At 35.3% G+C, this 23,130-nt stretch overlaps 3 protein-coding genes and 1 non-coding gene across 6 annotated transcripts; 3 read left to right on the top strand and 1 right to left on the bottom strand.

Moving 5' to 3' along the window:
• The first annotated feature begins 2,473 nt into the window (after nucleotides 1–2,473).
• LOC111450973 (nudix hydrolase 9) lies at nucleotides 2,474–8,352 on the top strand. Of its 2 annotated transcripts, XR_002711908.1 has the most exons (10): nucleotides 2,474–2,679; nucleotides 2,794–2,868; nucleotides 3,258–3,314; nucleotides 3,863–3,948; nucleotides 4,560–4,618; nucleotides 4,853–5,001; nucleotides 5,310–5,453; nucleotides 5,863–6,021; nucleotides 7,578–8,090; nucleotides 8,217–8,352. XR_002711908.1 is itself a non-coding variant. In XM_023091178.1 (9 exons), exons 1-9 carry the CDS (start codon nucleotides 2,605–2,607, stop codon nucleotides 7,689–7,691), a joined length of 918 nt encoding a protein of 305 aa, XP_022946946.1. In that variant the 5' UTR covers nucleotides 2,474–2,604; the 3' UTR covers nucleotides 7,692–8,352. The 2 variants fall into 2 exon arrangements, 1 of the variants encoding a protein (XP_022946946.1); XM_023091178.1 differs by having other exon boundaries at nucleotides 7,578–8,352.
• Nucleotides 8,353–12,912: 4,560 nt separating this feature from the next.
• LOC111451094 (ankyrin repeat-containing protein At5g02620-like) lies at nucleotides 12,913–15,048 on the top strand. The gene is made up of 3 exons (XM_023091365.1): nucleotides 12,913–13,569; nucleotides 13,663–14,072; nucleotides 14,155–15,048. Exons 1-3 carry the CDS (start codon nucleotides 13,218–13,220, stop codon nucleotides 15,031–15,033), a joined length of 1,641 nt encoding a protein of 546 aa, XP_022947133.1. The 5' UTR covers nucleotides 12,913–13,217; the 3' UTR covers nucleotides 15,034–15,048.
• A 1,056-nt stretch (nucleotides 15,049–16,104) lies between these two features.
• On the bottom strand, nucleotides 16,105–22,412 carry LOC111451093 (probable NOT transcription complex subunit VIP2). Of its 2 annotated transcripts, XM_023091362.1 has the most exons (14): nucleotides 21,558–22,412; nucleotides 21,314–21,426; nucleotides 20,512–20,620; nucleotides 20,258–20,436; nucleotides 19,448–19,829; nucleotides 18,600–18,809; nucleotides 18,385–18,480; nucleotides 17,955–18,040; nucleotides 17,676–17,861; nucleotides 17,008–17,430; nucleotides 16,864–16,916; nucleotides 16,739–16,780; nucleotides 16,500–16,644; nucleotides 16,105–16,407 (listed from the first exon to the last, which is right to left on the bottom strand). In XM_023091362.1, the coding sequence occupies exons 2-14, from the start codon at nucleotides 21,329–21,331 to the stop codon at nucleotides 16,348–16,350; spliced, it is 1,989 nt and encodes a 662-aa protein (XP_022947130.1). In that variant the 5' UTR covers nucleotides 21,332–21,426; nucleotides 21,558–22,412; the 3' UTR covers nucleotides 16,105–16,347. The 2 variants fall into 2 exon arrangements, with proteins under 2 accessions (XP_022947130.1, XP_022947131.1); XM_023091363.1 differs by lacking the exon at nucleotides 21,314–21,426 and having other exon boundaries at nucleotides 22,288–22,412.
• On the top strand, nucleotides 20,512–20,592 carry LOC111451894. The gene has a single exon (XR_002712052.1). It is a non-coding gene; the product is annotated as a small nucleolar RNA snoR35 (small nucleolar RNA).
• Nucleotides 22,413–23,130: the final 718 nt, after the last annotated feature.

Below are 23,130 nucleotides of genomic sequence, written 5' to 3'. Positions count from 1 at the left end.
GGCGCTCGGCGGGATTCACTCAGACCCCCTTAAACCCTAGGGTCGCAGTGGCCACCTCCTTTAGGTAGGAGCAGACGCCAGTGTACGTCGGGGCAAGGAGAGGCAGACGCGCCACCGGAGATGGACGAACGACGATGCTTCCACAGGCGACAGTAGCCAAGCTCCGCGATTAGGGCTGTCGAGGCTTTCAGGTGAGGAAGACGAAGCGATAGGCATGGGTCGACCCTCGGCATTCCGCGAGTCGTCTCGGCCAATGTGCAGCCCGCATCTCGCAGGCCGCGCTCGGACACCACCACTGGGCCTCGTTCCCTTTCGGTCCAAACCAGAGGCACGCCCAGAAACCCTGCACGGGCAATGTTCTTCGCAGCCTGTCGGTTTCAGCTCCATCGGCGGCTCTATGCCCTCCCGGCTCGGTTGGGTTCGACTTGGCAGTGCGGCTCGGCGGCTCGACATCCGAGTAGTATACCGATTTCTAGGTTTTCGACCCTTCTAGAGCCATTCCCACCCTTGTTTCAACCATCGGAGATCAGTATAACTCCATTTTGACAAAATAGCTTGCGATAGGGACGTACCTTGGTAGCTAGGCATAAGAGCTAGTTGTGAAAGGGCTCTAAGTGTATCATGTTATCTTATAGGAGGTAGTTAGGCGCCGGAGTTAGCATTGTGGGTGACTTCGACCAAGGCCAAGGAGGTAAGTAACCTTACTGTTGGTGTTAGTTATGTATGTATGTTGCCCTGTGGCCCTTGCATGCACCATGTGTGTTGTTGATGTATGCTAGGTTAGATGTTTCTTGCAGTGAAATGCTATGTATGCCATGTTTATGTATGTGATTCTTGCAGTAAAATGCTATGTATGCCATGTTTATGTATATGACGTTTGTGACACAGTTTGCTACCCTGTATGTATGAGCTTGATTGACATGTCATGATTGTAATGAGAACCCCGCATGCCATGAATGTGATGACTAGTATGCTATGATATGCTTACTCGATGTTTGACCCAGTTATGCTATGTAATGCGGTGAAGGGATGGAATGTTGTATGTGTAATGCCATGGGGGTAAACCTTAAGAATCTTATGCACGCTATGGTTATGTATGTGGGGCACTCCCCCGTTATGCTACTGATGGTATGGACGCGTATATTCGATATTGTGTTCGCCACGATATCATGCAGGCCCTCCTTTTCCGTGACGTCTGGTATTGTATGTCATACATACCCGACCAAGCCAGGCCTAGGGAGTTCGCATGCGAACATGCCTGGTGGGCCCATAGTCACGCACGTGGGCCATGAGTACCCTGCATCCACCCCCGCCCAGACAAAGCAAGGGCCTAAGGCCATGGGAAGGAATGGAAGGCAGACCCCTCTCTCAGTTTCTTTCTTTTGACACTTGTGCTCATGTAGGTGTGTAATATGTGCGACATGAATGCGTATTGTGTGCGACTGCTTGTATCCTGATGTATGATTATATGCTTAACCCCAACAGTGGGGCGACTTACTCGGTATTTCATATAATACTCAAGCCACGTGCTACCCATATTTTCAGGTAAGGGCAAGGCTCCCATGTACGGCTGATGGTGGATGCTGCGAAGGCCATGGAAATCTTGAGGAGGGTTTGTAGTGTCGTAGGCGTCTTGTTGGATTCTTGTGGATTCATAGTTATTGCAATTGTTCCTCTAGTTCTCTGTTAATTATTTCTAGGCTAGGCTGTTGTTATCGATTTCCCGAGGTATGAACTGCTTATAATAATGAACGAATTGTCGTTATTGAGACTGTCTTATGTGAACTCTTGTTCTGTCGATTATGCAAGGATAAGGTAACGTTGCTAATTAGGTTAGAGAAAATTAGAGGCGTTACACTGCACTAGCTAAAGATGGAAATAGACCATTTTTTATAAAGGCATGTAAATCTCCTCCTAACATATACTACATGTAATAGGTGAAAGCGAAAATATTGAGAAATTTTGAGAAATTTTGATAATAAACTAGAGGTTTAAATACTAAGCTTATTTGAAATGGTATTATTTATCTTATTTAAATTTTTAATGATTAACTGCACATGAAATATATTAATAGATATATAATAGATATATATTTGAAAGTTTATGGGTAGGATTCACTTGAATTGGTAGTACGAATTGTATGATAATATAATAATATTTTAAAACTTATTTTTTAAGTTTTAAAAAAATTTCAAATATTAATAAAAATTTCAAATTTCAAATAATTTTTAAAGAATATTTTAAAATGTAATAGATTTAATCTCACATTAACTCAGAGAAGGAATGATTATGATTTATAATCAAAGAATAGTATCTTTTTGGTCTGAAGTCTTTAGATTTATGGCTCAGATTGGACAATATCATAAATCATAAATGGTACTCTTTTAAATTATTTTTTAAACAAATTTATGAATTTATAAATAATAATATTAATTTAAACAAAATTTTGGAATAAGAGAAATGGAAACAAGAGCGGAGAAGTTCCCGTCCCCGCGCCCCTTTATTTCCCAAGACTGTATTTGTCGACCAACATCGTACTACTAGCACTGTTTTCTTTTCCTTTGAAAATATCATCAAGCAGGTGATCTGCAGTGCGCCCCTAGCATGGAGAAGGCAGATGATCCATGCTCCCCGTTCAAGATTCTGATCGCATGTCCATCTGGTCTTCCTCCATCACAGGTCCTCTACTTACCGCTCTCTTTCTCCGAATCCATGCATTATTATATCTTTTCTGATCCATATGCACAGTCGTAATTGAATTTCTGATTCACATTTGTAATTCTCAATTGATAGGTTTCTGTAGCGTTTGGCGAGAGGTACGATAGGATTCCGCATCTCGATTCTAGCTTGGAGGATTCCATTTCCGAGGTGAGACGCTGGATTTTTTTCTTGTTCGTTTTATTATAAATATTCTTATGCTATAGCTTTAGAAATTTCGTTTTGAGCCACTGCTAGGGAGATAATTTGTTTACAAGGCTATTGAAATTGTTAAATCGATTCAATCTTGATTTTGGAAGCATTTAAGTTGTTCTGTTCCAGTGTTTACATATTCTAAAACGCTACATTTGTTTCGTCGATTAGGAGTTGTTTGTCTTGTAGGCAAGTGAATCCTGTTCGTATAAAAAACATGGTTTATATATTCTTTTGAAGGTTCCAAGAAGTTTATCGTTGCTCAAATTTTTGGGAAACATACTATGTGGATATAGTTTTCAGTTCTCTTTTCCTCCTAACATTGTTTCTAATCTTTTTGCTCGTAGATTTGGAACCAACGGCTTCAGACAAACTCATCGTTATTCAATGGGAGAAAGTTCAGAGTACGTGTTTTTATTTTGAGTTAAGCCTATCTGCATTATTTTGTTTGTGCTTTAACTAGTTTTTTTTTATATGTTTCCGACAATTAGATAGATTACATGATTCATAATTTATGTAATATCACTGTTCTGCGACATATGAAATTGTCTGCATTGAAGCTACTTTTTAATCGAGATTATTTAGAAGTAATCGCAAACCACTTAACTAACACTTGTTTCAATCATGTTTGGTATTCGTCTGTATCTAAATCTTGTTTCATCTGTCTGCTTGAGAATGTCAATACTACTTGTGTTGCCTTGTCTCTTTTCCTATTTAATCGGGTGTCTTCATTTTTTTTCCTTTATATATATATATATATATATTTCCTGTAATGGATGTGAATGTATTCAAACTTCTCCTTGAGCTGATGAATGTGATGTAACGTTTAGTATTAGTCTATTAGTCCATCATTTTATCTCCTCTTTTCAGATGTATTAGACCTTCTTTTGCTTTTTTTTTTCTTATGGTAATAGGGTATCAACTATATATACTCTTTCCAATTGATTTTCAGTATGGAGGATCAACATTGCATAGTGAAGGAGGAAGTTCAAATGAAGATTCCCATGTATGCCTCAACTTAGGTTTGACAGATTATAGGTCTTTCTCCATCTCTGTTACATTTATATATTCACAAAATTTATAGGATTTGATGAGTATTAACATTTTAAAATTTGTTTGGACTTTTCATTTTGTACCCTTATCTTTCATATTAATGCTTGATGTCCTTCAAGAGCTTTGATTTCCTAGGAATTATGTCTATATGTTTTTTCTGATAAGTATCCGAGAAGTTATTGTAATGGAAGGAAAGTGTGATGTCCCATTGGCAATCTTCCCATTGTTAATATATTGGAAGTTGAACTCATGCATTACTTTTCTCTAGAAAAGGAAGTCTTCTTTCTTTCCTTTTTTTTTTTCCTTGTCTGAGACCTATATTTTTTCTCCACCTTCAAGAATATTATTTTCCTACCATTATCGAAGTAGCTTTCTCAAGTTATTTAGTTCCTTATATGATTGATAATTATGTTATTTTCAACAATTAGAATTCCATTTTTTTTAGCAAATTTATTTGCAATTATATCGATCAAACAAATATGTGAATTTATTTTTAATAGTGGCTAGTAGAAAAGGGCATGATACTAATTTGAACATGGTGATTATTGAAGTCAGTTTTGTCTACTAACAATTTTCTCTCATATTCCTTTTATTAGGACTTTTGTGGGAACAAACTTAAGCCCATTGTGGGAAAAATTCCTTGTTCCAGCAGAAGGTAACTCTCCATGATTTTAGAATTGGAAACAAGATCCATTTATTGAACATTGCTAAGTTCTTGCAAACCGTTTATGCTAGAGTTAGTGTTGCTGTATCCTTATTCATTGCTTGAAACACTGGATACTAGAAACTCAACGACCGAGAATGCATATCCTCTGGAAATTAATTCACAACCCATTGAAATGGTAGGATTATTTGCAACTAATTTTCTTTCACAATTTTTTCCCTTCAGACGACTGTATTCGATGTCGGCACACCTCAAGTCCTCTGGGTAATGGTGCTATTGTGGAGACATCAGATGGAAAAATAGTTTTGTTGCAAAGAAGTAATAATGTAGGTGAATTTCCAGGTCACTTTGTATTTCCAGGAGGTCATCCTGAGGTATATCCTTTGTAATTTCAGTGTTTCATTGTCATGTTTACAGTTTTTAATCTTTTGGATTGTTTATAGTGCTGAGTTCTGAATATGGCCATTGTCCTCAAAACAAGCAGATCATTGGGCTTCGTTATTTGGTCCAATTTTTTGTTTACACATACACTAAAGATATTCAATTAGTCAAAGCAGTGTATATATATTTGTATGCACACAATCTTTGTTTATTTGTTTCTTTTTTTTTTTCTGCCTCCGTTGAAAATTGTTGCAGTGCCTGCCCATCTACTTTCCAGTGACAAAATGTCCAATATCTGCAGCCTCAAGAGCTTGGGATAGAATGTCATGACCATGTGAAGGGTTTTGAAGATTCCAATACCATTAACGGAAAGGTTTCACAGGAGATGTTTGACAGCATTATTCGTGAAGTTGTGGAAGAAATTGGAGTACCGCCAGAATCCCTTGTATGTTAATCCCTTCGTCTCTCTGATGATGAGTAGGGTGCTTGGTTTCTTCTATCATTTAAGTTATCCGTGTATCTTCTTTTTTGGTTTTATATTTTATGAAATTTTCTATTTTTATAAGAAAAGCTGGTAAGAGTTTATTTCATCAATTTAAATGTGTGATGGTAATAACATAGTTACAAGCCCCGTCACTTTCTGTAGTTTTTATTAGTCTAGCGGTCCAAATTTTAGTCCCTTTCTCAACTCATGTTATCTGCTCAATTACAAGTTTAGATGATATATTTTGTCTAAGAGGCTCCTAATCTTTATTAGTGGGAGGAGCTATCTGTTGTGATGGCGCAAGTCAATTAATTGCTTTTCGAAGTTTTTTTTTTCTTTTTGTAATATGCTCTTCTTATAACTTACGCAGAGAAACCCAGTTTTTATTGGTATATCCCGCAGAGAACTAAATGTTAGACCAGCTGCTTTTTTCTTCATGAAGTGCAGTCTGGAGTCTGTGGAAATTCAAGATTTGTATACCAGTGCACAAGATGGCTACGAGTCCACTCAACTTTATACAGTTCCATTGGTTAGTACAATTTTTTTTCTATCAGTGTATCCATTTACTGAGACCGAAACACATCTGAATTGTGATGAGCTTGAAAAGTGAATTCAATAACAATATTTAATTAACAAAGAAGAATTGCAAAACTACCAGACATGTTAAGGGCCTTTTGCTCTCCAAAATGAAGCTAGAAGTCCCTAATACAACTGACTCCTCTCCTTTACATCACCCTCTTGGCATCTTCATGCCCCTATTTCCCCTTCTTGTGTCCCTACTGCTTCATTTTGTTGTTAACAGAATTTATTTAAGGAAAAGACTCCCATCCCTTCTTCTAAAGCGTATACGTCACTCATATTCTTGCCTGTATGAATGACCCGCGTAGCATTTTTTGAGCCTAAGTAATTCAATACAAGGGCTTCCTTGCTGATATGTTAGGCTCCTCGGTCTATCCCACAATACAAACATCACAGTGGCAGATTCATGGGACCACGGCTCTGAACTGAATCAGGCTGAGGGTTAATAGTGTTGGGTTCAAGTTGGTGCCCATGGTGAGTTATAGCTGTGAAACATGGAAGGTGCACTGGTTCCCCGCTGTTGTAGGTAGGTCAAGTTTAAAGGCTACCTTTCCAATCCTTTCCAAAACTAGTAAAGGACTAGAATTTCTTGATTCCAACTTTGTAGATCACCAAGCTGATACGCTCAAGTCAATATGGTTGTAGTTTAAAAAAACGCCATGTCCCCTAGCTTAAAAATCCACTTCCCTTCAACATTTACTTATTGAAGCTTCCATTAGTGGTTGAGCTCAAGTTAATTATACTTGAAGATCAGTCAAAATGGCTCAACGTTCCAGCAAGAATTGGTTGATGAAGGATAGAAGTGAAGATGACTGACCATGACAGATTTGAGGTGAAGGGAGACATGTTGTATAGAAGTTGAAACATAATAACTTTGATGGGACACATAAGGGCTACTTGAAATCACTCCACATATTAATTAGTTGATTCTTTCAACGATGAGACATGCCAAGGTATAAACGAAGAGAGTACTACATTGCTTCTTTCCAAGTCTGAGTCTGAGTCTGATACCATTGAACGAACAGAGAAGATCTAGAAACTACCAGGTGACGTACAATTCTCCTATTCAACCCCAAAAGGCTACGGTTGAATTCATAGTGATGCAACCGTGAAAAAGATTGTTCAATCAAGACTACATTCGCCTTGTCAAATCTAAAAAAATTACAAAGCTAGTTGTTGAATTTCAAATAGTTCGCCACAACATAGAAACAAGGTTCGGTTTGGTGCATCATTTCTAGGCAAGGATTAGAAAGTACTAGGCTAGAATAGGGTGCAATTCAATCGTTCTTGTTGAAATTTAGATGCATATATTGATGCTTTCCCTGGATAATAACTTTTGGCTAGGATCATAATTTGACAGTCTTTCTTTCGCATTATAGATATTACTTGGTGCACAACTTTTGGCTAGGATTATAAAAGAAAGACGCAAGAATTATGAGCACAATTAAACATTATTTACTTGTTTATTTATTAAGATTTTCAGATTTATGAGTTCACCTGTTTCAGATTGATATAGAGAACATGACGTCCAGAATGCCAGGCTGCCATCATGGTGGATTTTTTCTCTACAAGTTGATGCTACAAGCTGCCAAGGGCGATAAGTTCATTACTGATCATTAGAGTTCTCAGCTTTTTCACATGGATTGAGGAATTTATCCAACAATAGATTCGAGAACATGTATTTGCAATTAAAGCCAAATTTCTGGCAACCAGGGATCTTTTTTCAGAAGCTTCAATGAGTAGCCATCCAGATTTACTATGACATAAGTTACATACTAGAAAAGATGCAACTCAGACCTATCTCGTCAAAGTTTACATTAGTCAAATAAATTAGCTTTCCCTAAATAGTATTACAAGCAAATGCTCTATGATAGATTATGTGTTTAATAAAGGCAGATTTAATCATTAGCTAATGTTGGGCTCTACCCCAATAGATACAATAGAGATGACTTTCAAGTTACTCTAGTTCCTTTTCATATGATCTTCTTATACAATCAAAGGGCGCCTTGGGATCCAAAGGTGAGCTTATCTTGAGATTTCTTATAACATTTTAGCTTCCATTTAAAGGAAAGTATGATAATGTTGTGATGCAGGGTTTGACTTTACTAATCAACCCTTTTTTTTATCTCGTTTTGATGCTTGCAGTAAGGCAATGAAGATAAAACCAAGCACGAAGGTATGCCTCATATCTCAATAAACTTTTCTGGTGTACCTTGTTCAGCTGAATTCTTGATTTTTCTTTCTCATATTTTATTGCATTATTAGTCAGCTTCATATTAAATTCTCATGCTTCTTGAGCAACGTCTTTTTGTGAACTTGTTTTGGGAACATGCCAGTCAATACAGTAGTCATAACACTTTGAGCTTATTTTAAGGAATTCTCAAACTAGATTAGCTGTTGATAGATTAAGTTTTCTTCTTGACAAAAAATGGAAACATTTGACTATCCTCTGAGCCAATCATTTATCATCACCCTGGGAGATGAATGACATTAATTTCACCCCATCCCTCAGTAAATATCCCATATTATTAAGTCGTGTGATAGATGTCAAAACTCGATTGATCTAATCGATAGGCCCTTGACTATTGAGATGGATAGAGGAAATAGCAACAATTGTTTGAGCCCATCATTTATCATCACCCTGAGTCAAGACTATGTCTGGAGTTGAATGACATTAATTTCACCCCCTCCCACGTAAATATCCCATATCAATAAGTCGTGTTGTAAATGTCAACTCGATTGATCATAATCAATAGGCCTTTGACTATTGAGATGGAAGGAGGAAATAGCAGCAGTTTGGTTTCTCACACTGAGCTTAGATTAGACAAATGGTTATATAACAAAGCTACATTCATTGGCGAAAGTCCACAGTCAACAACCCATTACTAGATTTTTGGCATATGTGGACTTTCTTTTCCTTATTTGTTTATTTTACAAAATGCCTATTTATCGATGAGCATGGAGGGTCCCACATGGACAAGGCATTACATTCATGTGAGATAAATTGGGCCAAATACAAAGAACTACCAAGCATGCCACACGTGCGGATAGTTGCCTTTAAAAGATTCCTTTCGCGTTACGTGTATAACGCACCAATTGAGGATCCCATTTGTTTTTGTTCCTTTTTATAGAATATAACTTGTCTTTACTAATTAAAAAAAGTCCGGACTTACTTTTTTGTCTTGTCTATTTCTATTAGTTTATTTTTTAATATTTGATGACTAAATAGATTTGAGGTTGAATTATAAGCTTCAAATTAATATTTGTGTGTGTATAATAGGATTTTAATCTTTAAATTTAGTATATAATGTTTCATAACCTTCAATTTTGTGCCAAATGGGTCTGATTTATTTGATGATTTTTAAGAATTACAATCTATTGTATGCAAAATTGAAAGTGAAGGTTGTATTAAATTCTTGTATATTTTATTTAGAGATTTTAAATTATAGGAATTAATAGCATAAATTGCACTTTATTCATGTTAGATGACATGTGATGAGTACCGACGAAGATTCTCTTTTGTAGAAAATTTAATTTTGGGTGCATGAAAATATTATTATCATTATTTTGTTTTATTTAATTTAGGATTTACAAGAAACTAATAGTAATAGAAGTAATGAAATGTTGGTGAGAATAATACAACATTTTTAATTAATTATTGGGTAACCTGGAAACAAACAAACACAAAGGCAGCCCATGTGACATCTTGGTTCCATTTCCCATCAGAATCCTAACAAATATAGATATTGTGGCAATCAATCCTTTGGGCATAATATTTTAATACCTAACATATCCATGCAAAACTTTGATAAATAAATATTTGGCATTAATTTCAGTAGCCACTATTCTCTTTTTTAACCTTATTTTCCAAGTATTTAATACTTTCGGACCCATTTGCTAGCTACCCCCTCTATTTGCACACTATTATTTGCTTTCTTTTATATTTTATTCTCGTAGTTTGTGATTTGACATATACTTTTGTTCAAGAATCAAATAAATTCGATATATTAAGGTTATGTATTAAAAAAAATGACAAAAATGGAACCAAAATATTGGTATTATGGAATAATTTCATTCAATTCAATTATAAGGTAGGTGATTACTGCTCTTACTTATCCATGTAAGGCAGAATTTGTTAGATGAATATGACTCTCCACAATGATATGATATTGTCCACTTTGAGCATAAGCTCTCATGAGATTATGCTCAAAGTGGACAATATCATACCATTGTGAAGAGTCGTGTTCATCTAACCGAACTAAGAATGCTTAATTTTTATCTTAATCAACGTTTAATTTGTTAAATGGGACAAAAACATGAGAACGGGAGATTATTGGATTATAGGAGAGAGAGAGAGAGAGAGGATAGAAAATGTTATATTAAAAAGTGTGAGAGGTTTGATTGAATGGAAATTCTGTTTGGTTTTGGTGGTTTGTATTGTTTTTATATGTACAGTTGGTCGGAACTTGAAATTCATCTTTTTCTTCATCTCTCTCTCTCTCTCTCTCTCTCTCTCTCTCTTATTTTTTTAGTTTGGATAAACCACATGCTTTTTTCAGTTTGTGTCGGATTCTACATACAATACAATATACTATTTTTGGGGTTTCAAAACGACGGCGTTTACTGATATGCATTAGTTGGAGAATATATATATATTTTGTCCTTCCAAATATCTAAATTTAGTTATTTACTTTCAATAAAATTATCTATATTTATCAAATTCAATTATAATAATAATAATAATTTATTATTATTATTATTTTAACTTTTTATTAAGAGTACATGTTTCAAAATATAAAAAAGAAAATAGAATAAATTTCAAATTCTTAATTAATTATTTTTTTTCTTTTGTAAATTTTAATTTAGAGCTATAATTGTAATTGCCACAAGGATAATTTGTTTGTTTTAGTGAAGCCCAATCGCAGTCAACCGCGTGTCCCCACAAGTTGATCCCATTCATTCCCCTTCTCATCACCAAGTTTAATTACCTCGTTGACATACTCGCTAGATTGTGCTCGTATTCCTCACGCGCCTCCTCTTCTTTTAATCAAGATTATAATTGAATTTACATTAAGTCATGATCAAACAGTTTTCGTTTTTCTTTTTTTTATTTTAGTTCAATAAACGGTGATTTTAGATTTCTATTACCTAAATTTCTATAAATATAAAATTTATGTCTTGGCTAACCGTTGAGGTTATTGGCTAACCGTTGAGGTTATACATTTCAGTGGATTGAATTTAGATGATGTTTATTTTATTTTCTTATGTTCTTTGTTAACCTCAATTTTTGTGAACTGGTTTGCCCATAGGTTTGATCAAGTAGAATCTCACCCATTTTTCCATTGAGTGAAAGGTACGAAATAAATCATATTGATTTTTCGATCAAAAGTACTATGTGAAATCTTCGTTTTTTTCCTCTTTCTCTATCCCTATCTCGCAGGTACAGTATTTGAATCAATAGAGAACCTTTTATTTTGTATCTGTATAAATCGATATTATTACATTCATTAATAAAATAGATTATGAAAAATACCGATACATCATGATGTCTGGAAATATACCCTTTAACTAAATTTTTACTCTATTTATAGATGAGTAAAATACACCAGTAAAGATAAAGAGGATACATATATAAATATGTAAAGGATGGATATAGATATGTAAAAGAAAAAATTCTATTTTGTTTCCTCTTCTTTTTTATTTGTTCATACTTTGTTTTCTCACGTTCAATTAATACTTTATACATATTTAAATTATGATTTGACTTCAAAATAAAAATATACCGAACAAAATATTTATTTTTGTTATCTAGCCTTTTGTATTAATTAAGCAAAATTTTGTGCTATTATATACATATATTATGTTGCATAGATAAATTTAATATTAACTAAATAGTTTGGTTTTTTCTTTTTTATTAAATATGCATATTTACAAACAAACAAAAAAAAAAAAAAAAAAAAAAAAAAACTATGAGTGAATTCTATAAATCAAAACTAGAAAACTCAATAATCCAAACATCAAATTAGAATTAAACTCAATATAATGGTCTCCAATGATTATTATAATAGATGACGCTTTTATTGACTTTTAATTAATCAAAATTCATAGGTTCATATATTAATATTAAACAAACTTTGAATTTAAGTTAAAAGGAACTAATATTGTCTAAAAGATCTCATACCATGATTTTTCATATGGGTGGTAAGAAAAGTTTGAAAAATGTGTTGATTATTTGAAAATATTAAGGGAAAGTAATCATTATAATGTCTTTTTATTTGCATAATAATTATTAACTAAAGAACCGACCACATGGCCCGTGATTAACACGCTTAATTTTGGCGCGTGGCTATGTTAATTCTGTGTTTTCTTTATATATAAAAAGAATTTCCTTCTTGTTATTATTAAGAGGGCATTTCTCCATTTGAATCCCATCCTTCAATTTCTTTCCCATTTAACATTTAAAATTTTAAGATTCTTTACACAAATTTTTAATCTCTCAACTTTCGTCTTCTTCTTCTTCTTCGTTATCACCTACTTTTCAAAAGCCTTTTCTTTTCGATTTTGATCTTAAAAGGTCTCTTTTATTTCACATTTTTAAAAGGAAAAACAAAAATGTTAAAGTTGTTTTCGATTCGTTGCTTACATGTGCGCTGTCTTCCTCCTCTTCCATAATAATAATATATATTTGAACTTGTTTCCTTTTTTGATTTCTTCGTCTTCTTCCTCTTCGCCATTAATGAGGCGCTAAAGCTTTCGTGTTTTTCTGTGTATATATAGCCATGTGAGTTCATCATCGGAGAGTTTTTGGGCGATTCCTCTGTTTTTTCCCTCACAAATAGGTAATGGGGTTTCTTTTCTTTCATTTTTCTTCGGGATTTTGATTCCAAGAAAGGGTTTCTTGAGGCTTTTTTGGAGGGTAAACAGAATCAGAATTCGGTTTAATTTGATTGGGCTTGTTCGCGATACGTTTTTCAGAAGTGGGGATTGGAATGGGATTCAATCGAAGCACAGAAGAACAAAACAAAAACAGAGCTTGATTTGTTCTAACAAAAAAGTGATAATCTTTGACGAAAAATGAGATTTTCCGATCTGGAGAAAAGGAAGAAAAGAGGCTAATTTGGTGAAACAAATTTATCGTCGATTCTGATGTTGGAAACTGCCAGAACTCCGCCGCGGGCGGCGGAGAAAAGCTTGCCAAGGAAGAAGATGACGAAGCAATTGACCGGAAAAAGGGATGACACCCCATTGCATACCGCTGCGAGAGCTGGAAATCTAATGGCGGCGATGGAACTTCTAACGAAAGCCGACGAGATTGAATTGAGGGAATTATTGGCAAAGCAAAATCATTCCGGCGAGACGGCTTTATACGTCGCCGCCGAGTACGGTTACGTGGATATGGTAAGAGAAATGTTGAAATATTACGATCTGGCCGACGCTGAGATCAAAGCAAGAAATGGGTTTGATGCTTTTCACATTGCAACAAAACAGGGCTATTTGGGTATGTTTTATTTCTCATCAATTTTCATCCATTTTCTTTGTTTGATCGAAATCGGAAAGATCAAATCAGTTCCCAATTGTTTGTTTTTTGCAGAGATTTTGAGAGTTCTAATGGAGGTTCATCCAGAATTGGCAATGACGGTCGACATATCGAACACGACGGCGCTGCACACGGCTGCAGCGCAAGGCCACACAGAGATTGTGAATTTTCTACTGGAAGCCGGCAGCGGATTGGCCACCATTGCTAGAAGCAATGGCAAAACTCCTCTGCATTCTGCAGCTAGAAATGGACATGTGGACGTCGTTAAAGCGCTCATCACGACGGAGCCGATCATCGCGACGAGGACCGATAAGAAGGGGCAGACGGCGCTGCAAATGGCGGTGAAAGGGCAGAACCTTGAGGTGGTTGAGGAGCTGATCAAGGCGGATCCGCGGTCTATGATTATGGTTGAGAATAAAGGCAATACTGCCCTGCATATTGCTGCAAGGAAGGGCAGAACTGAGGTAATGATTCAAAGTTCGTATGTGTACGATGAGCGAGCGTTAGAAAGCTTTCGTGACATTACTTTTGGTGTACTATGTGCAGATTGTTAAAATGCTTCTCAAGCACAATGAAACGAACACGAAGGCGATAAACCGTTCGGGAGAGACCGCCCTCGACACAGCGGAGAACACCGGGAACTCCGATATAGCTCTGATTCTAAAAGAGCATGGTGTGCAGAATGCCAAAGCAATCAAACCAGTAGTGACAAATCCAGCAAGGGAATTGAAGCAAACCGTAAGTGACATAAAGCATGAAGTTCATCACCAACTCGAACACACTCGACAAACACGAAGACGAGTCCAAGGCATCGAAAAACGCCTAAACAAAATGCATTCGGAAGGCCTAAACAATGCCATAAATTCCACAACCGTGGTTGCTGTCCTTATAGCCACAGTGGCATTTGCAGCCATATTTACAGTCCCCGGTCAGTATGTGGACGATCCTGACGACATACCACCAGGCTTCTCGCTCGGTGAAGCGAACATTGCGTCGAGAGCTCCTTTTATAATATTTTTCATCTTTGATTCAATAGCCCTGTTCTTATCTCTAGCAGTTGTGGTAGTTCAAACATCAGTTGTGGTTATTGAAAGCCAAGCCAAGAAGCAGATGATGGCTATTATAAACAAGCTAATGTGGCTAGCCTGTGTACTAATATCAGTGGCGTTCTTGGCACTCTCGTTCGTGGTCGTCGGAGAGCGAGAGAGGTGGCTGGCGATCGGAGTGACGCTCATTGGAACCACCATAATGGCCACCACATTGGGGACAATGTGCTATTGGGTGGTTAAACATAGAATTGAAGCATCAAATCTGAGGAGCATAAGGAGGTCATCAATGGGGAACAGATCCAAATCATATTCCCGCTCTGTCATGTCTGATACTGAGATTCTTACCAATGAGTTCAAGAACATGTATGCAATATGAAAATAAATTGTTGTATACTTTCATCTTAAAACTAAAATTTTCAGTTCTATCGATCATGAACCATAAGAAAAAATGTTGCTATTATATAATGATAAAAGGTAAAACATTATTATTAAATCAAGAAAAAAAATAAATGATAGTAAAACATTATTAAACCAGTTGATATATGATGTAGGATTAATGCATATGGGTGATAAATATGGGCACCTGTCAGTGATCCATAGGCCATGGCTGCTCCTGCTTCCTGCTTCCTGCTTCCTGCTCTGCCTTTATAATCTCACCTGTAAATCTGTACTGTAGTTGATATGAATGACTTTGAATTCTCTGTTTTGTGGGCTGACCCTTATTTACAGTGTTCTGTAGTAGGGTGCTTTGGTTTTCACTATCCACTTTCTTTCATTTCCTGTGTTATTAACTTAAACGAGGCTCAAAGCTCGATCATCTGCTGTATGTGTAGTGAGAACCCTAAAACCGGTCAACGATGTTTGACTATATGTCGAAAATGTAACATTGTCTCAAACACATTCAAGCTACCAGTGATAAAACCACATCTTGAGACACATTTAAAAGGGACGTTCACGAGGCAGGATGGAGAAAGGAAAAGTCTTCTCCGTCCACATCCATGTCTCCGACGACTCCCGTTTTTGTCTGATTGATCCTCAACTTGCACAATAACAACTCATAAATCTATTAGATGTAAAATTGAAAACTTTCAAAATATTTAAATTTGTTACAAATCTATAAACACTATTTTCCTGTAAAAATATTTAAACTTTCAAATTTAGTGTGTTCCTGTAGAAATTAAAAAAAAAAAAAAACACTATTTTTCAGATCAAAAAAAGTTATTCTATTCACATAGAAACATAAAAATCTACATTTACAAGTCATCAAACATATAGATTTTAAAAACAGTTCTAAAAACAAAAAGAATAAAAATAAAAAACAGTTTCAAAACAAGGTAGAAGAATGGACTTACATTGATTGGCAGGATGTTGTTCAAACGAGCAACAGCAGGGTCCTACTTCATTGGAATTAAGGAGCATCAGTTCTAGAAATGCTATGCTGAACTCATTTTTAAAATCAATATAGAAATTATGTGACAGCTCTTCATAAGATAAACGATGTTCAAGCTAAGCTAGTGTATCTTGTAAAACAGCAGAGAAGAAACCCAATAAATCGGCTTATTACAATTACAAGGGCCTACATGATCAATTACGCTTACCAAATTACAAACTATTAATTCTACAAATAGAACTAAGGCTTACATGTGAAGAATCCACGAATTACCTTTACATTTTTTATTAAAAACAAAAATTAATGTTGTGGTAGAGCTGGTCTCTTTTCTACCATCTCGTAGTGAAGAACAAAATTATCCTGAAGCCAATGGACGCAACATGAGCACAATGGGAATACGGGGCAGCAGTGGTATAGGTCATTTCAATGAAAAGTATTGACAAAGTACAAACCTTGCGGACGGTTTCAAATGTTTGGGGGTCTAAACAGAGGTACGATCCTCTCTCGTAAGTGTTCGTCTTCACAAGTGGTTCCATGTTAGAGACCCGAATGAACCAGAAACGTTGTTCTTTGTGATAAAACCAGCCTCTATTATAACTATACAAAAAAAGGTTGGTCCAAGCTTAAGTCACGCCCATAAATTACTTATGGTCAAAATAACAAACCGCACAGAGTCAATAATAAGACTTACAGTTCATTTGACGCATACAACTGAGCTTCATCTTTTGGCATGCTGCAGGACAAGACAGAGCAGAATTATATAACAAAAGTTTAAAAAAAGGAGAAAAAGAGCGTTGAAGTATTTATATACCGTACCTAAAAAATATATAAAAAAGTGTCTCAAGAGTAAATTTTGAGAAGTATCCTTGCTGCAGTTAACAAAAAAAATATTAGTTGAGAAGAACCTGTTGAAAGTTTCACATAGACTAGGAGGAGGATGTAAAAGGTAAAGAACCTTACATGGAGCGTAGGTGGTGGTTTAATAAGATAACACTGAGGTACATTGAAATCTGGATCACCCTTAGCAGGCTCATCAGACCAAGGGGAGCCAAAAGTCTTGTGAAGGTTATCTGATGAATTCAAATTTAATCCTAACGTGGTCAAATCAATTCCGAGAGCAAGGGATGCAAGATCAGGATCACTCAACCTTATTACACTTAACAAACCAAGTAAACCGAATGGATCAGGAGAAGATTGAGCTGACTGCATATATTTCAAGCCCTGATCTCTAAATGACTGGCTAACACCAGACAAAGGTTGCAATCGGAACTGAGATTGACCGTGATGCTGCTGATATTGCTGGATAAGTTGGTCATAACCCATTCCAGAACCCGAACTAGGAGAGCTCAGAGGTCTTAAACCAATACCAGGAGGCCCAATAGACTGAAGAAAAACAAAGGCATGTTGATGTTGAAAAACTTCATTGGAAAAGAGATTTAAGACATAGGCTATAATTGATCTACAAAACATTTACACCCGTTCAATTCATATAATACATGGGAATGATTGGCTTTCAAGTTAATAAAGACACCAAGAATAAAAATATATTGGTCAATTCCTTATGCCTGCAAAGTGAAAACTTCAATGCAAGGGGGGGAATCTTCATTTACAGTGATAAAAAAGCACACCTGCTGGTGATAGGATGCAGCATGTGAAGATGGGAACATATCAGAACCATGTAAATGAAGAAGATCCTGATTGTTTGCAGGCGAAAAGGAGACCGTGCTGTTACTAACTGCAGGAGAATGCTGTTGCTGCTGCTGGGGTCGATGTGAATATGTGCTCCCTAAGTTAAATCCAGCAGACCTTCCAATCTGAAGATAAAAACAGAAATGTTAACAATGCTTACTAGCTCGGCCATGACCGTATGAGATAGTCAGCAGAAGAGAGAGCAAAAGAGTGCCCACAGAGAACTGCTGAGACTGCATCATAGGCATAGAATTTTCATGTTGGTCTGTCTGATGAATATCCATCCCATAATCAGCATTGCCACCTGCACAAGATCTAGAACTATAACCAATAAAAGGAAGTGTTTTAAATCCAAAGTACGCAAAAGGTTAGTGTATGTAATTGATAATTCAAGCTGAAAAAAGAAAAACAAGTCAGAAGTCACCAAGTAGCAGCTGAGCTTAATAATTGCAATTGCCTACTTGAATAATGAATTTGAAATTCTATTTAATCTTTTCAGCTATAACTACCATGGTCAGCTAGGATATTTACAAGCAATAGTTTTCCAAAGTTACTGTACTTATTCTTGAAAAAAATTAGAGGAAAAAACCGAAGCTATGTCTTATGAGTTACATGAATGCATCCGACTGGAAACAAAAGGATTTGCACCTTTAAATCTAGGTAACGCTGGAAAGTCTTCATTCTGAATGCTGAACTCATGGTTTTGTTGGGCAATAGGACTAAGACCTTGTTTTCTCAGCGAACCTGAAATGTTTACATGACATTTCTAATGGTCAAAATTGTTGCAGAGATATACAATAATAATAATAATAATAACTGAAATTATTTATTAAAAAAAAATTCATCAATGTCTAGTTACTAACTTAATTGTCCTTGAGCACCTCCTGCAGAACTTGGACGACTACTCAACTGAGGGAAATCGTTGATATCAAAAGGAGAATTGTCATTAGAGATCACATCATTCAACATCCCCAGAGAGCTCAGACTATTCACACTCTGCATGTGGCTTTGGGAAAGGGGACCTCCAGCACTAGGATAAGAATTACCCAACATAGAAATGACCTGTTGAGATCCTGAAGCAAGAAATGTCATCTACGTCAAAATAGCAACGAACACTTGTATACAAGGTAGCACATACATGCATACATACACATACATATATATATATATATATATATATATATATATACACACATATCATATAAATATACATATATAAATACAAGCATAGTAATGAATGCATTTCCATTATTTGGTCAGTATAGCATAAGAATTAAAATATTAATCAGACTAAAGTAAACAAGCGCAACTCTATCATAAATAACATATACATCACACATAAATTTTGTAGCATTTTGTGCATATTTCTGCAAATTGCACTTCTATTTTGTAACCATTGGCTGAGCAGGGGTATCTCCCTTGTTTTTTGTTGCTTGGCAGTTCAATAAAGTTCTCTAGTTTCTTAAGTAAAATTTTAAATATTAATAATAATAATAACACATAAATATGAACATAGAATAAAATAGTACTAGAAAACAAAGTAAAATGAGTAAATAGCTTCCACATGTCGCACATCACTCTTTCAAACAAAACAAAATGATTCATTTCCAATATGTTCCTTTTATTTTAGAGAAAGTAGTACAAAAGGGAGGATATAATATTACTATGAATAATTACAAAAGCATTCATATAGAAATTCAAGGGATTGTACCTTGTGGAAGGGCACCACTCATCAAACGGTTTTGTCCTTGTACAGATAAACTTCCAGATCCATTATTTGCACCAAGGTTAAGACGAGAAGCAAGACCAGGTAATGACAATCCCCCGCCAGTAGTTATACTTCTTCCTATGTTGCCTCCACTTACCATATTTCCCATTGAACTAGTGATCCGAGGACCTACATTTCCCAAAATTGGAGATCCACCCAACCCTGGAACAGCATTTCGATTACCAATACCGGCAGAACTGGACAGAATCCCAGGAATAGAACCACCAACTGCATTTGTGCTGCTACTAAATCCAGGATTTCCTACAACACTCATAACTCCTCTATTTGCAACTCCTGAGTGCCCATGAGAGCTGCTGTGAGACAACTAAAGAAGAAAAGAAAACAGTAAAAATGGAGTGAAAGCACATAAACAATTACAAGAGTTTGTAAATAAATAAAAAAAAAAGGTAAAGCTATGAACTAAAAAAAGTCCAATATCAAGTCAAATCATAAACACTACGATCCGATATCCTATTCGCTATGTAACTCTCAATCATTCATTCATCGACAAAGCTATTAACTGGTCAATTTCTTTTATAACAATAATTGTCTAGTCTTTCAAAATTAATCATAAAAGAGTGATTGTATTTGCTAGGCAGAGTGATCATATAGAAAAAACTTCATAAACGGCTAATTCTTGTTGAGCACCATAAACTTGACTCAAAAAAACTTCAGAGAAAACTCATGCTCATGATCTCAATTAATAAAGATGACATTGAATTATGAATAAATAGCCTGCACTTGGAAAAATACCTGAGAGAGAGCAACAGGAAGGTTGTTTGATGCAAAACGCCCACTGGAAAGTGTACCAGTAGGTTGCTGCACCCCACCAGATGGAACATTATTTATTGTTGAATTTCTTGAAGTTAGTGCACCTGACATGTTCTGAATATTGAAGCTTCCATGAATGTTATGCAACCCTTGAATGGTTCCTGAAAATTGAGACCTCTAAGTTTCATAAATTTGAAAGAAAACTAACTACAGAGACTCCAGGAATATGCACCCACCAGAGTGATGAAAAACAGGGGAAGCTGCACCAGACTGACTAGAAAATGAGGTAGCAAAAGATCGCCCAGCACCATCTGGGATATTTGAAGCCGATCCATTAAGAGATGACTGCAAATAACAAAAGCTTTGGCAATAAGTAAACCATGTTTTCATGAGCAATTTTAAACTTGACACACAATTTTACAGTAGAATTATAATGCATCAACATAAAACCGTGAGGATGATAAATCATTTACAAGGAATGAGAGCAGCACATAAAACAGGCTACTACGTCAAAACAAGCTAACACATCAAATGCACGTGCTTATGTGGCTGATAGTTCTAAACATAAGATTAAATCAACCAAGATCAGTCGGAAATCTAATAAGAATTAGGAATTCAATTAAAATGGAATCTCAACAATAAAAAGAATGACATTTGTATCCAACAAGAAAATATTGAACCACCTTTTTTAGATGAAACCAAACTTTCATTGATAAAAATGAAAAAATACAAGGGCATACAAAAAGAAAGCCCAACAAAGAAGGATACTATGAAAATCTTGAACCAATTACAATGAAAATCCTACATGAAGTTTAAATTAAATTTAAAAAAAAAAAATGGAAAAACAACACACACGCACACCCCAAGATTTGGAATTTCTCCTACAAGGTCCCCAATCTATACGTGAGGGTCAATGAGTACTGCACAGAACCAGATAAGAAATGAAAGCATTTGTAATTTTTTTTTTATCTGCAACTCAACTCCATACACGTCCCAATGCAATCGTAGACAAATAGATACATAGATAGCAGACAATACATTAAGTAAACCCGACATGGCATGAGGTAGGCGTAAAAAGAATTAGGCAAATTTCATTCCTTCGTCAAAAACAACTGCTGTTCCAGTCTTTGGGGAGCCAGAAGATAGAGAAGCTGTTTGAAAATAAAATTATATTTAAGAGTTAGCTCAGAAGTAAGGTAAAAACACCAAAAATAAACCCAATTCGACTGCAGGGCCTATAATAGGTAAACCAAGGAGTACGGATATGTTCCAGACATATTACCATTCCCTTGTAGACTCAAAAAGACAATTACAAGTCCAAGGCCGCTTTTAGAACCGAGTATTTTTCTGTCATCTCACATTCAATTTCAGTCACTGGAGTACAGGCAGCTTCTAAAACTGTCTAGCGAGAGAAGTGGAATCGAAATGCAAAGTATTAGAACCAAACCTCCATAAGAAACCCATAGGTTTAACCTGAATGAAGTCCTGTTGAACTACTAAAAGTAACATGAGACTGACTCGAAGCTATAGGATGGTGTCAGTAGCTCTACAGGAATTGCAAGCAAGCCTGAAGCGGGATACGACATGGATGATCTTGAGAATTTTCCATAAACAAATATATAAGTTAAGAGGAGCATATTCAGGAGCTCCAAGAGAACTACAGGGAAGTTCTAGGTATAGATATATCAAAAAAAAAAAAAAAAAAAAAAAAAATTAAACCAAGAAGTGCAGCAGTGTTTCTGCACTGATTCTTCTAGCCCAAAAGCAGTTCCAACACTACTTCGGACTGAAGAATCCTTCAGAGTAGAACAAGAAACAACACGAACTTTTGAAGAATGTCGTGGAACCCTAGAATGGATGGAAATTGATAGATGAACAGAATAAAATAAGAAGGGTGCGGACGAAGAAGAAGGGATATGAAAGATATGAGAATGAGAGAAGATCGGAGATCGAACTCATGACAAATGGAAAGGAATTGGTCTGTATCAAAGAAATCAGAGATGAAAAAGTACCAGAATAATGATCGGAGAGATGTGTGGTCGAGTAACAAAGATTGTGTTGGTGTGCCCTAAATCTAATGGAAGAGAGAGGGAAAGAGAATCACAGAGAAAGTCGGAAACTTTACCCACCAAAACAGTTTCCCTCTCTTTTTATTTGTTCTGTAATAATAACGTTAGATTCTCATAAATCTCCAAACTACTACAATTAATTTTAAATTAATTATATTTTAAAAATTATAATACTAAATAGACTTTTCTTTTTTTAATTCAATTAAAAAACTATAATTTTAATTTTTTTTTTCACTCTTAAATATTATTAAACGAAATAAATATGTTAAAATTTTGATTTTGATTTAAAAAAACTGAATTATGTTAAAAATTATTAATTTAAATCATATTTATCTGTTGTGAGAATGATTAAAAATTTAAATATTTTTATTTAAAGTTAATCAATAAGAACTAATTCGAGCTATGACCTGTGAAAAGAACAGGTTAAGGACATATTAATTAAAATTTATTAATTTTAGTTCTTATTACAGTATGATTTAATTTAAAATTTTATGATATACCAGTTTTAAAATTTGGTTTTCATTTATATAAGAAAAATCACTTTTTCTTTTAATCTTTCTTCAACTAATAATTATTATTTTTCTATCAAATATATCTCATAAAAAAATTATATCACTATGACTCTAACCTTTCTTAAGAAACAATAAAGAAAAGTAATAGAGAAAAGAAAAAAAAACGAAAGTAAAATTAAGAAAATAACTAGGAATAAAATTAATTTAATGCACAAACCATAATGGGATTTGTGGAGTACTGGTGAGAGTAAACATATTGAAGTGAATCCAAACC

Source organism: Cucurbita moschata, unplaced genomic scaffold (assembly GCF_002738365.1).
Source record: "Cucurbita moschata cultivar Rifu unplaced genomic scaffold, Cmos_1.0 Cmo_Scf00013, whole genome shotgun sequence".
Lineage (NCBI taxonomy): Eukaryota > Viridiplantae > Streptophyta > Magnoliopsida > Cucurbitales > Cucurbitaceae > Cucurbita > Cucurbita moschata.
The sequence above is the reverse complement of the archived record's forward strand: the minus strand, read 5'-3'. Positions and strand labels throughout refer to the sequence as shown.

What these genes read in the sequence shown, in the direction of transcription:
- LOC111451093 (XM_023091362.1), bottom strand. An exon ending in AGCGTTACCTAGATTTAAAG is followed by an intron (nt 18,041 to 18,384) that starts GTGCAAATCCTT and finishes GATCTTGTGCAG; the next exon opens with GTGGCAATGCTGATTATGGG. An exon ending in CTGCATCCTATCACCAGCAG is followed by an intron (nt 17,431 to 17,675) that starts GTGTGCTTTTTT and finishes GTTTTTCTTCAG; the next exon opens with TCTATTGGGCCTCCTGGTAT.
- LOC111451094 (XM_023091365.1), top strand. Translation starts at nt 13,218, where the DNA reads ATGTTGGAAACTGCCAGAACTCCGCCGCGGGCGGCGGAGAAAAGCTTG. An exon ending in AACAAAACAGGGCTATTTGG is followed by an intron (nt 13,570 to 13,662) that starts GTATGTTTTATT and finishes TGTTTTTTGCAG; the next exon opens with AGATTTTGAGAGTTCTAATG. An exon ending in CAAGGAAGGGCAGAACTGAG is followed by an intron (nt 14,073 to 14,154) that starts GTAATGATTCAA and finishes TACTATGTGCAG; the next exon opens with ATTGTTAAAATGCTTCTCAA.
- LOC111450973 (XM_023091178.1), top strand. Translation starts at nt 2,605, where the DNA reads ATGGAGAAGGCAGATGATCCATGCTCCCCGTTCAAGATTCTGATCGCA. An exon ending in CTGGTCTTCCTCCATCACAG is followed by an intron (nt 2,680 to 2,793) that starts GTCCTCTACTTA and finishes CTCAATTGATAG; the next exon opens with GTTTCTGTAGCGTTTGGCGA. An exon ending in TCAATGGGAGAAAGTTCAGA is followed by an intron (nt 3,315 to 3,862) that starts GTACGTGTTTTT and finishes ATTGATTTTCAG; the next exon opens with TATGGAGGATCAACATTGCA.